The sequence below is a fragment of the Zalophus californianus genome, chromosome 5 (genome assembly GCF_009762305.2).
Source record: "Zalophus californianus isolate mZalCal1 chromosome 5, mZalCal1.pri.v2, whole genome shotgun sequence".
NCBI lineage: Eukaryota > Metazoa > Chordata > Mammalia > Carnivora > Otariidae > Zalophus > Zalophus californianus.
This window is the reverse complement of record NC_045599.1, coordinates 33,944,651-33,957,051: the sequence shown is the minus strand read 5'-3', so window position 1 is coordinate 33,957,051 and position 12,401 is coordinate 33,944,651. Positions and strand designations below refer to the sequence as shown.

Genomic DNA, 12,401 nt, shown 5'->3' with positions numbered 1-12,401 from the left:
GAGTTCTTGCCTTGACTGGAGAGCCAGCAGAAAGTTGTCTGCCCAGCACTGTAGTTCTCAACCTCCATTTCAATCAGAATTCTAAATGTGCCCTTAAACTGCCTCCAATCTTCTCTTCTACTGAATGATACAACTGTCATGCTCCAAAATCAAAGATGGTACTATTATTACTGGATGGTAGATATTTGCTGTATGCCCTGTGAGACTATGTAGTAAGTGTAGGGGAACGCTACCTTAAGGGTGTCATCTAGGTCAGTGGGGAACCACCTGAAGAATGCAGAGGATGTGGTAGAGGGCAGGTAGGCTCCGCTGTACTCCTTGTGGCTCAGTATGGGAGGACTGGCATTAGCATCCATCTCCTATAACTTGCCATCTGTTGTTCCTACTGCTCCCCACCACTAAGTGGTGGCAGCTCTATTCCTTTGGTCCATTTCTGCCCTAGTCATCTCTTTTACTTGTGGGGACTAGGGAGATGGCTATTAAAATTAATGTGATAAATTCATAGAGAATTACTTGCAGGATCCAAACATAGTGGGGTTTAAAGAGTGAACTATGCTACTCTTAAGATGTTTCCCACAATTTTCAAAACAAAATATCTGTATGAAAAGCCATAAATTATTTGTATGCAGGGAGAATACATTTATATGAAAAGCAATAATGGGATTTCCAGGGAGGGTTTCAGATTCAAGAGCCTAAAGACTTCCTTTAGGATATCTGCTAGATCTAACCTGTCATTCTCGAGTTCTTCCCTGCTGTCCTCGCTGGCAGTAAAGAGAGGCTTCCCAGCACTCACCCGAAGTTCCAATCACCGAGATGCACATCTCTGCCCAGATTCTCCACTTTTAAACCATTGGCTTTTCTTCTGGAATCTCACAGCGCATCTGATGTGTAGTTCATTAGGCTGAACAAAGACATCTGTAAGGGAAACCGCTTCCTGACCGCAATGTGCCTTCACTGCAGAGGTCTTCTTACCTCTTCCTGATGCTGCTTCTCAGATCTTAATACATCTTGCCATGGTGGCTCCCAGATGACAAAGGTGAGCTGGAGAGAAAAGGCAGCACTTCACTCTGGGTCATTAAACATCCTGGCGTTCCTGATCCAGATATTTGGAAAAGATCGTGGGAGAGAAGGTGTTTGGAATTCACTCCAGATGCATTTCACAAGTCGGCGGGGAGCACTGGGTCAGAATGCCAATGGGTTGCTTTGTTTCACTTCAGCCACGGATTGGGAGACAGCGGCACCCAGAGGCCTGGTGCTATATCTACCGCATGTTATTTCTCAGTCAGGAGACTCTCTTTGCTTTATTTCCAGGAGTTATTTTAGACAAAGACTGCAAGTCATTATTTATTTTTGACAAAATATTAAAAAATGGACTTTTCACAAAATTTAAATCAAGCACTTTTATTAAAATTCATCAACTTAAAATAATTCATACAGAATTTTCCCTCTTGGTATTTCCTTTTGAGGACGATACACTACTGAAGCTTCTTTTCCTTAAAAAGATTTTTCCTCAAGAAGTTATCCACTGTAAAAAGAATTTTTCATTACAAAAATTTCTCACTGTAAATTCTATAATAAAAAAATTTTACTATACAAAAATAGAAAATACTGATAAAAATTTAAAATCACCAGTCATAAATCGGAGGGGGAGATGAACCCATGAGAGACGATGGACTCTGAGAAACAAACTGAGGGTTCTAGAGGGGAGGGGTGTGGGGGGATGGGTTAGTGATGGGTATTAAAGAGGGCACGTTCTGGGCACCTGGGTGGCTCAGACGGTTAAGTGTCTGCCTTTGGCTCAGGTCATGATCCTAGGGTCCTGGGATCAAGCCCCACATCGGGCTCCTTGCTCAGCGGGAAGCCTGCTTCTCCCTCTCCTTCTACTGCTCCCCCTGCTTGTGCTCTCTCGCTCTCTCTGTCAAATAAATAAATAAAATCTTTAAAAAAAAAAGAGGGCACGTTCTGCATGGAGCACTGGGTGTTATACACAAATAATGAATCATGGAACACTACACCAAAAACTAATGATGTAATGTATGGTGATTAACATAACATAATAAAAAAAAGCAGGTAAAAAAAATAAATCGCCAGTAATTATATAATTATTATATCATATTTGACAACTACTCATACTTTGTTAAGTACATAATACTTTTTTCTTTTTTGTGGTAATATACACATAACATAAAATTTAACATTTTAACCACTTTTTAAACAATTTTAAGGGCACAGTTCAGTGGTATTAAAATACATTCATAATGTTGTGCAACCATTACTACCATCCATCTCCAGAAGCCTTGTGGAGGTTCCATCTTGTAAGACTGAAACCCATACCCATTACTTAATAACTCTGCATTCTCCACTCTCTCCAGCCTCTGGCATACACCATCTATTTTCTATGATTTTGGCTACTCTAAATACCTCATACAATTAGAATCAAGCAGTATTTATCATTTTATGTCTGGTGTATTTCCATAGCATAATATCCTTAAAGTTCATCTGTGTTGTAGCATATATTAAAATTTCCTTCCTTTTTAAGGCTGAACAATATTCCATCGTATGTACAGACCACATTTTGCTTATCCATTCATCTATTGATGGACACTTGGGTTACTTCTAAATTTTAGCTACTATGAATAATATTGCTATGAGGATGGGTGTACACATGTTTCTTTCAGACTCTGCTTTCAATTCTTTTGGGTATACACCGAGAAGTGGAATTGCTGGATCATATGGTAATTCTATTTGTAATTTTTTGAGGAAATTGCACACTGTTTTCCACAGTGGCTGTACCATTTTACATTCCCACCAACAATGCACAAGGGTTTCAAATATTTCACATCCCTATCAACATTTATATATTTTAGGTTATTTATAGTAGCCATCCTAATGGGTGTAAGGTGGTATCTCATTGTTTTGATTGGCATTTCCCTAACAATTAATGATGTTGAGCATCTTTTCATGTGCTCATTGTCCATTTGTAACTTTTTTGGAATTACACATATGCCATTATAACCCCGCAAATAATCAGCTCTTTCATGGATACTACTGGTAGCTTATATAGACTGATATTTGTGTCCCCTCAAAATTCTTTTTTTTTTTTTTAAGATTTTATTTATTTATTTCACAGAGAGAGACACAGCGTGAGAGCAGGAACACAAGCAGGGGGGCGGGAGAGGGAGAAGCAGGCTTCCCGCGGAGCAGGGAGCCCGATGCGGGGCTCGATCCCAGGACCCTGGGACCATGACCCGAGCCGAAGGCAGACGCCCAACGACTGAGCCACCCAGGCGCCCCTCCCCTCAAAATTCTTTTGTTGAAACCTAATCCCCAGTGTGATGGTATTTGGAGGTAGGGCTTTGGGGAGGTGATTAGGTCATGAGGGTGCAGTCCTCATGAATGGCTTTAGTGCTTTGTAAAAGAGGCTACAGAGAACTCCCTCACCCCTTCCACCATGTGAGTTACAGTAAAAAGACTGCTGTTTGTGAATCCAGAAGCTTGCCCTCACCCAGACACCAAATCAGCTGGCACCTTTATCTCCAACTTCTCAGGCTCCAGAACTAAGAAATAAATTTCTGTTGTTTACAAGCCACTCAGTTCATGGTATTTTGTTACAGTATCCCAAATGGACTAAGACAGTTATCCATGCCCTTTGCTCTCTTCTGACATTTTCTTTTTTAGTTTAGAGGCCCATCCTCTGAAATGGGAAGCTAAACCTTATTTATAGTTATAATAGGTTCTAATAGATCTAAACCAATAATGATAGTCTCATTCCTCTTGTCAGTTTACTTAGGAATACAGACTTAATAAGATGACTCAACCATGGTACTATTTTGAGCCAGATAACTCTTTGTTGTGGGGAAGAAGGCTGTTCTGTGTATTATAGGATATTGAGCAGCATTCCTGGCCTCTACACGCTAGATACCAGTAGACCCATTCCCATAATTGTGACAATCAAAAATGTCTTCAGACATTACCAAATGTCACCTCCTCCCCACCATACTGAAAATGGTATGGCTCAGGGTAGTCTCCTGGTGACTGTTATTGTGCCAGGGATAGGTATATGATCTTAATTGGTCCTATCAGATTGGAAAGATGAACTTTGGTTGGCGGAGCCACTCTCTGAACTTACCATGGACAAGGAAGGAAGTTCCCTGGTTACTGCTGGCAGATTTCTTGTGACCACAGACTTTAGTTTACAAGATGAGGGCAAAGCTGAAAGAATAACAGAAAAAGTATAAATAAATGATCATTCTCCAAAATTAGGAAGAGGAAAACAATTTGTCCCAGGTCATGATTCTATCATGCCTAGAGGGCACCATACTTGAATGGCACTGTCCAATACAGTAACCACCAGCTATGTGTGGCTCCTGGGCATTTGAAACATGGTTAGTCCAAATTGAGATGTGCTATAAGTGTAAAATACGCACCAGGTTTTGAAGATTTAGTACAAAATAAGAATGTAAGTTGTATCATTAATAATTACTACATTTATTATATGTGGAAATGATAGCTTGCATTAAGGTAAATAAAATGATTGAAATGAATTTCACGTTTTTTTTACCACTTTGATGTGGTTACTAGATAATTTAAGATCACATCAGTGGCTTTAATCTGTGACTCACAATATATTTCTATTGGATGGAGCTGCTCTAGACTATCTGGTTTTTAAGATAACAGATATTCTCCCCATGAGAGGCTATGGACTCTGGGAATCAAACTGAGGGTTTTAGAGGGGAGGGGGGTGGGGAAATGGGTGAGCCCAGTGATGGGTATTAAGGAGGGCATGTATTGAATGGATCACTAGGTGTTATACACAAACAATGAATCATGGAACACTACATCAAAAACTAATGATGTACTGTATGGTGACTAACATAATAAAAAAATTATAAAAAAAGATAACAGATTTCTTTTTTTTTTATTTCTAATTGTTTAAATCAGTGTAAATTAGGTTGGTCTTTTTTTCTATATAAAACATCCTACTTGGGGTGCCTCGGTGGCTCAGTTGGTTAAGCAGCAGCCTTTGGCTCAAGTCACGATCCTGGGACCCGAGGATGAAGCCCCACATCGGGCTACCTGCCCCTCCCCCAGCTCATGCTTGCTCTCTATCTCTCTCTCTCAAATAAATAAAATCTTAGAAAAACATTCTATTTGATACAGGAGACTGCTACATTTTAGCTAACCTTGCTCTTTCTCTCTCAAATGAATAAAATCTTTAAAAAAAACATTCTATTTGATACAGAAGACTGCTACATTTTAGCTAACCTGTTTTTTTCTTAAGATTTCATTTCTTTGTTTTGTTTTCCTTACTTAAGTAATCCTATACCCAATGTGGGGCTCAAGCTCATGACCCCGAGATCAAGAGTTGGATGCTCCTCCAACTGAACCAGCCAGGAGCCCCTTTAAGATTTTATTTTTAAGTAATCTCCTCCACACAACGTGGGACTCAAACTTACAACCCCAAGGTCAAGAGTCACATGCTCTAACCTACTGAGCCAGGGAGGCACCCCTGATAAGCTGTTTTTTACTGTTTATATAATGATATACCAGTATATAAGTATACTTTTTTGGGGTGTCTGCAATTTCCTCACCCCTATAATTTTTGATCTCTAAAATATAAGCAGGGCTGCTTCTATCACTCATAATTGTTTAATTTCCACAATATAAGGAACTTGAAAGTTTATTAAAGGGAATTTTCAAACATACAGCATTAGCCTGATTGTGATACTCCTTTATTATAGGAAGGAAGTCTTTGGAGGACTTGTTACCTCAATGGGGAATTTTTTGCTCTCCCCAAATCTTTAGTTTGCTAGTATCACAGATATTTCATCGAACAACCACAGAAGTGTAATTCCTTCATCAATTTATAGTGTTTCTGTATGCCTAATGGACTTGATTTTTTAAAAAACCTGGATTTATCAATAGACATTAGGGTAATGGGTGATGTGGTAGAGCCCTTAGTTTTAGGATCAATCTAATTTTCCCTCAAAAAAAAAAAAACAGCATTTACAAAATATGTTAAACTCAAAAGCAGAAAATATGTTTCAGGATTGAAGGAGGTAGTTACTTTACGGGAAACTTCAGTTAATCCTTTTAATTATCTCTGACAATATTCCATTTAAAGGTTAGTAACCAAAATATGTCATAATTTTGGCAGATCAGAATTACATAGAATTTATCTTAAGTTATTTTCTATGACAAGGATATTTGAGCATCATAAAACCCAGGAGGGGGTATAGCTCAGTGGTAGAGCATTTGACTGCATAAAACCCAGGCAATTGAACTGCAAAGCAGGGCGTCTGGGTGGTTCAGTCGTTAAGTGTCTGCCTTGGGCTCAGGTCATGATCCCAGAGTCCTGGAATTGAGCCCTGCGTCAGGCTCCCTGCTCAGTGGGAAGCCTGCTTCTCCCTCTCCCACTCCCCCTGCTTGTGTTCCCTTTCTCGCTGTGTCTCTCTCTGTCAAATAAATAAATAAAATCTTAAAAAAATAAAATGCAAAGCAGTATTTGGATTATTTTCATATATGTCATTACATTATATTATATATGTCCTTATATTTTATATGATTAAATACAGTTCTATGCAGAGGCCAGCAGATATCCTCTTATATGTATAAAATAAGTAAAACCAGGTATAATTAAGGGACAGCATAGTGAAAAAAAGTTCACCTTCAAAAAGAGAAAATAGATGATTCTGGAAATTATAGTTAAATCAGCTAACATTCTTCAACAAAGAAAACTAATGCAGTTATCTGGAAGAATGTAATTTTTCCTTCAAACTTAACAAAAAAACCAAACTGGTGTCAGGCCATTTTAATTTCCTCCCATGATACACAGTATCACAGTCTACCTAAAACAAAGAAGACACATTCACACACACTTTTAGCAAACCTCTCCACTCACAATTGGCACTGTCCTTGACTAGAGAGAAAATGTATATAAAGTAGATCTATCTCATTTTAAGGTGACTCAGAATGTATTTTCTTACACAAATTATTATTGGAATTAGATTATATGTCATTATATATTATGTCACGGATCAACTGTTTCATTCAATTAGCAAATATTTTTTGTGTGTCTTCCATGTTTTGGTACTAGGCACTGGGACACAATGAACACAGGAAACCAAAAACTCCTGATTATCACAGAGCTTCCAATCTGGGGCAAGAGAGATAGTCAGTGCCTAAACAAATAAAGCAAATTTTGAAAGTATTAACCACATTTTAGGTGAGTTCTCTTAAATTTATACGCAGTTCATACTTTAGAAGATAGAAATAAAATTTTAAAGACCTTGATGCTTTACCAAACTGATCCTATCAAAAAATGAACGGAAATGAATAGGTGCAAGTGGAAACTGTTACATATTTAGGCCTAAATACTACAAAACATGCAAATGAATACCTCACTACCCATAGAAGAGACAAGCATTAAACAGTTTCAAAATAGTAGACATGGAATGAAAAAAAATCCCTAACTTAAAAATTACAGGCAAAAGCGTGATAGGGAGTAACACTTCAATTTTATTCTACTTCAATCAGATCATTCGTCAGACAACTCTGTCCTAAACGAGTATGTGCCTCCAGCAGAACACTTACTTCTCCGTTTACGTTTATATCCACGTCAAACGTATTAAAAAGAGAAATCACCCATGTTGCCTTGGGGTCCTTCAAAACAAAAAGTCCCTAAGGCATGGGTCCCCTCACGGCATTTTCATAATCAACAAAACATATACTTAGAATTATATAATGGTCAGCATGTCCTCACTCCAATGATTTGGGTACTTTACAATCCACTATATGGTTAACTATAATTTTTTGTATCTGCTCCAGATTTGGATATACCGTGGGGAGCATCCGAGATGTTTCCAAAGGCAAAGACGCTTTCCGCACGGATGCTCTATCTCCGGCAATCATTCAGAAGCCTAGGAGCTATCCGGACCCACTGCGACCGGTAAAAGTTCTGGCTTAGCGGAGGGTCAATGTCTTTCCTGCAAGCATTGCCTTTAAATATTTTCAAATCTATAGCTCTTTAAAAAAAAAAATATCTTTTTCTCGCGTTAAGTCAAATTCTCGCGAGACAAGTCCCCGGCTAGCGTAATTGCGCCTGCGCGCGCTGGAGCAACACGCACTTCCGCTTTAATCGTGCTGTCATTCATAGCCGTTTCTCCCGCCCGGCGGTGTGACGTAGTGCTTTCTTCTCCGCTGGTTCTGCAGCTCCGGAGTGAGAACCGCTGAGTTGCCGGGCTGCGGAGCTGCCGAGTGTGGCGCTGCGAGCTGCGGATCTGGGCGAGATTTCGCACTGCCCGTCCTCGGCATTTCGTTATGATCGGTAGCGGATCACTTTCTTAAGACCCGGGAAGAACAAAGGAATAAAGAAGGAGACGCTCGGCTCCCGGCCGTCTTGGTCTGAGTGGCTTTCTTTTCCGCTCGCTGCTCTTCGGAGAAGCTGGGTTTATAATCGTCACCGGATTGTAAGTACCCAAGGCGAAGAAAGCTGTGTCCTGCTTTTTGAATACCTTTGTTCCGGGAGAGATTGGATTGGGAGTGTCTGCTGGGCCTTACTTTTTGTGTCAAAAATCATTCCGCAGAAGCCGCCATTTGCTTTCCTGCTAGCTAGCTCCGTCTGCATTGTCCGGCAGCGGCATCTAGAGGTCGGAACTTGCATTGCAGCTAATAGATTTAAGTGGACCTAACTGATTAGTGTTCCTAACGACTGGAATTGTCACAATATATTTCTAAAAACTTGGGCCTTAATTCAATATTAAGACAGAATAGACGCTTAGCCCCTGTTCTGCTTAAAACTTTTTTTGTAATTAAGGATTTCAGTTCGTAACAAACTGGTCTTTCTAATTGTTGGCAATAGCTGGAACTTTTAGTGCAACAAGTGGTTGTTAGAGAAGTGAGTCTCAAGTAAAGATGAGTAAGAGCAAAGATGATGCTCCTCACGAACTAGAGAGCCAGTTTATCTTACGGCTACCTCCGGAATACGCCTCTACTGTGAGGCGGGCAGTACAGTCTGGTCATGTCAACCTGAAGGACAGACTGACAATTGAGTTACACCCTGATGGACGTCATGGAATCGTCAGAGTGGACCGGGTCCCACTGGCCTCAAAATTGGTAGATCTGCCGTGTGTTATGGAAAGTTTGAAAACCATTGATAAAAAAACTTTTTACAAGACAGCTGATATATGTCAGATGCTTGTCTCCACAGTTGATGGTGATCTCTATCCTCCTGTGGAGGAACCAGTTGCTACTACTGATCCCAAAGCAAGCAAGAAAAAGGATAAGGACAAAGAGAAAAAGTTTATATGGAACCATGGAATCACTCTGCCTCTAAAAAATGTCAGAAAGAGAAGGTTCCGGAAGACAGCAAAGAAGAAGTATATTGAATCTCCAGATGTGGAGAAGGAAGTGAAGCGGTTGCTAAGTACAGATGCTGAAGCTGTGAGTACTCGTTGGGAGATAATTGCTGAAGATGAAACAAAAGAAACAGAAAACCAAGGCCTTGATATCTCTTCTCCAGGAATGTCTGGTCACAGGCAGGGCCATGACTCATTAGAACATGATGAACTTCGGGAGATATTCAACGACCTCAGCAGCAGCAGTGAAGATGAAGATGAGACGCAGCATCAAGATGAAGAAGATATAAACATCATCGACACTGAGGAAGATCTGGAAAGACAGCTGCATGACAAGCTGAATGAATCAGATGAACAGCACCAAGAAAATGAGGGAACCAATCAGCTGGTTATGGGAATTCAGAAACAGATTGATAATATGAAAGGCAAGCTCCAGGAGACCCAGGATAGGGCAAAACGACAGGAGGATCTCATTATGAAAGTGGAAAACCTGGCTCTCAAGAACAGATTTCAGGCTGTGCTGGATGAACTCAAACAAAAGGAAGACCGAGAAAAGGAGCAGCTCAATTCTTTGCAAGAAGAGCTAGAATCACTCCTCGAGAAGTGAGAAGAGCTCTCATACTTAATTTCATTCCTTAGAGTGCTCAGCATTGAAAGAAGAATCTTGGCTTCATCACTTGGACTAGATATAACAGTGCAGTAGTTCTCATTTTCTCCACTGTCTTCTACTGAATATTTCTTACAGACAAATACACATGTGAATTGCTATCTTATTTTCTGTCAGAATCACTTTGCTATTTATCCTGTAGGAAGTAGGAGTGTATAGACAGATAAATGATTGTAGGATTAGTGGAATAAATAGTTCAACCTTAGTAATCGCAGCTTCACCACAGGACTTTGCTATTTCTCCATTTGCCATAAATGGCTGTTGCTTGTCTGTGATGTCATCCAAAATCAGTTAAGTGGAGTCAAGTCTGCAGACAGTGAAGCTAGTTTGCATGTTTTCCCACGAAGTGGTAGCTATTTTCCCAGCTATTCAAAGCATTCTTAACGTATGTAGGGTTGCACATCATTTCATAATGCTGTTTTAGCACAATAAAAGCAACTAATTTTCACCTTATTGTGTGTCTTGCTTTTTTAGGGGTGGTGGATATCAGATCCTCTTGTGAGGTGGTTTCTTGGCGGGGTTTAATGACAGTGATTTGATCCTGTTTTGTAGGGAAAGAAGCAGTTAATGTTGGGTTTTAGGAAAACACAGTAGGGTCAAAGAAATTGGGAAATGTCATCTTTGTGCCTTATGTTAATTTTCCAACCCACCTGTTCCATTTGCAGGTTAAGAAACACTAGGTACAGAACCTACCTAAACTATCCTAAGTTTTGTACATGAAAGTCTATTTTTACCTTTTTTTTTTTTTTTTAAGCACTACACTCATCTGGTTAACATAGTAGAAACAAAACAAAGGCTATCATATCAAGTACTGTTCACTGAATCAACCCATTGTTTTAGATTGATTGCATTTCTAAATATTTTCAACTTCAATGCCTGCAATTATTTAATAGTATTCTCAGAATTGAGGTTATGTCCATGTCAGTTAATCAAAATTGTTCAAAAGGAAGTCATCACTATAGTGGGGTATTTCAAATTTTCTTAAACAATTTTCATATGTCCTTAAGATTCTAATCTAATGCCTTTACACTTGAGCAATTTTTGAAATAAAAATTTACAAAATGCAGAGTTGCATGCAATTCACTTCTGACAGGCTGGGATTAAAGGTTGGTTTGAAAATTGGCCTCATGAAACAAATATTTAAGCCCACCTTAATTTTGTATTTGACCAGAAACAGCAGTGGTGAAATGTTAAAATTGTTCAGACCTCTCAAGTCTAAAATCATACATGCTACTGTTTGGAAATCTCACTAATTTTTCTCTCACATCTGATCATTTCTCTTTTACCAAAATGTCAGACTATTAAGATTTCAGTACAGGATATGGAGGCTTAAGGTTTCTCTCAGTGTCAAAACTTTGGGTTATTTCTTGATATTTGCAAATAATAAAGAAGCAAGTTTTCTTAGTACAATAGTATGACAGGTAATAAATTTCGTTTTAGTACATTGGTATTTTGCTACACTTAACAGCCTTAATACCTGAAAAGCTCCCACCATATTTGCCTTTTACAGTGAGCATTTATCAAAATATTCTTAAGGTGTCAACACCAGTGATGGCTGAGTTCCATCTATAATAGGAAGGAGAGATGCTGTGTACAGTAACAAAATGGTCTAGTGATTGTGTGACTACCATTTCAGTTACTAGCACTATGCTGATTCTCAAATCCTTATTTCCAAGCCTGATCCTTTCAGAGTTCAGTTTAGTATATTCACCTGTGTACTAGAAACCCTTGTAAGTATCCCTCAGGCAACTCAGCTACAAATGTTCAGAAAAGAGAACTCCTCTCATTTCCTCCTTTTCCTTGAAAACCTGCTCTTCCTTGTTTTAGGACTAAGAGAAAATAAATGGCCCTACCACCCATCCCAGTTAAAGAAGCTAGAAGCTTAAGCCATAACCTTTGACTACTCACCCTTAGACTACTGAGTCTACTTCCTAAAGCTCTTCAATCACTACCTCATCCCCCTGCCACTGTCCTAGTTCAAGTCATTGTTATCTCTTGCCTTGCAAATGGCAGTAACTTCCTAACTGGTTGTGTGTGTGTATAAACATTTTTTTTTTTCACTTACTATCTAATTTAATTTAGTTTTTTGACTTGGCCATCAAAGTCATCTTCCTAAGATATATTTCATCATGTTATTCTCATGCTTAAAACCCTTCAATGGTACACCATTGCTTTCAGAACTAAGTTTGTATTTTTAAAAAGGCACAAGATTGGGGCGCCTGGGTGGCTCAGTCGGTTACACGTCTGCTTTCGGCTCAGGTCATGATCCCAGGGTCCTGGGATCGAGCCCCGCATCGGGCTCCCCGCTCAGCGGGAAGCCTGCTTCTCCCTCTCCCACTCCCCCTGCTTGTGTTCCCTCTCTTGCTTCTCTCTCTCTC

The 12,401-nt window shown here is 39.5% G+C and overlaps 2 protein-coding genes across 4 annotated transcripts in view; one reads left to right on the top strand and one right to left on the bottom strand.

Annotated features, from left to right (window-relative positions):
* LOC113928569 (protocadherin gamma-C4) overlaps positions 1 to 12,401 on the bottom strand; it is a 340,355-nt gene that overhangs the window by 196,315 nt on the left and 131,639 nt on the right. For 2 of the 3 annotated variants that reach the window (XM_035727479.1, XM_035727474.1), the window contains exon 2: positions 4,130 to 4,212. In XM_035727479.1, coding sequence (XP_035583372.1) covers positions 4,130 to 4,212 — 83 coding nt within the window. Of the gene's footprint in view, positions 1 to 4,129; positions 4,213 to 7,839; positions 8,003 to 12,401 lie in introns of those variants that run through there. The other variant, XM_035727489.1, reaches the window with a different exon arrangement.
* On the top strand, positions 8,191 to 10,476 carry TAF7 (TATA-box binding protein associated factor 7). The gene has a single exon (XM_027606379.2). The coding sequence runs from the start codon at positions 8,914 to 8,916 to the stop codon at positions 9,961 to 9,963; it is 1,050 nt and encodes a 349-aa protein (XP_027462180.1). The 5' UTR covers positions 8,191 to 8,913; the 3' UTR covers positions 9,964 to 10,476.

What these genes read in the sequence shown, in the direction of transcription:
- TAF7 (XM_027606379.2), top strand. Translation starts at nt 8,914, where the DNA reads ATGAGTAAGAGCAAAGATGATGCTCCTCACGAACTAGAGAGCCAGTTT.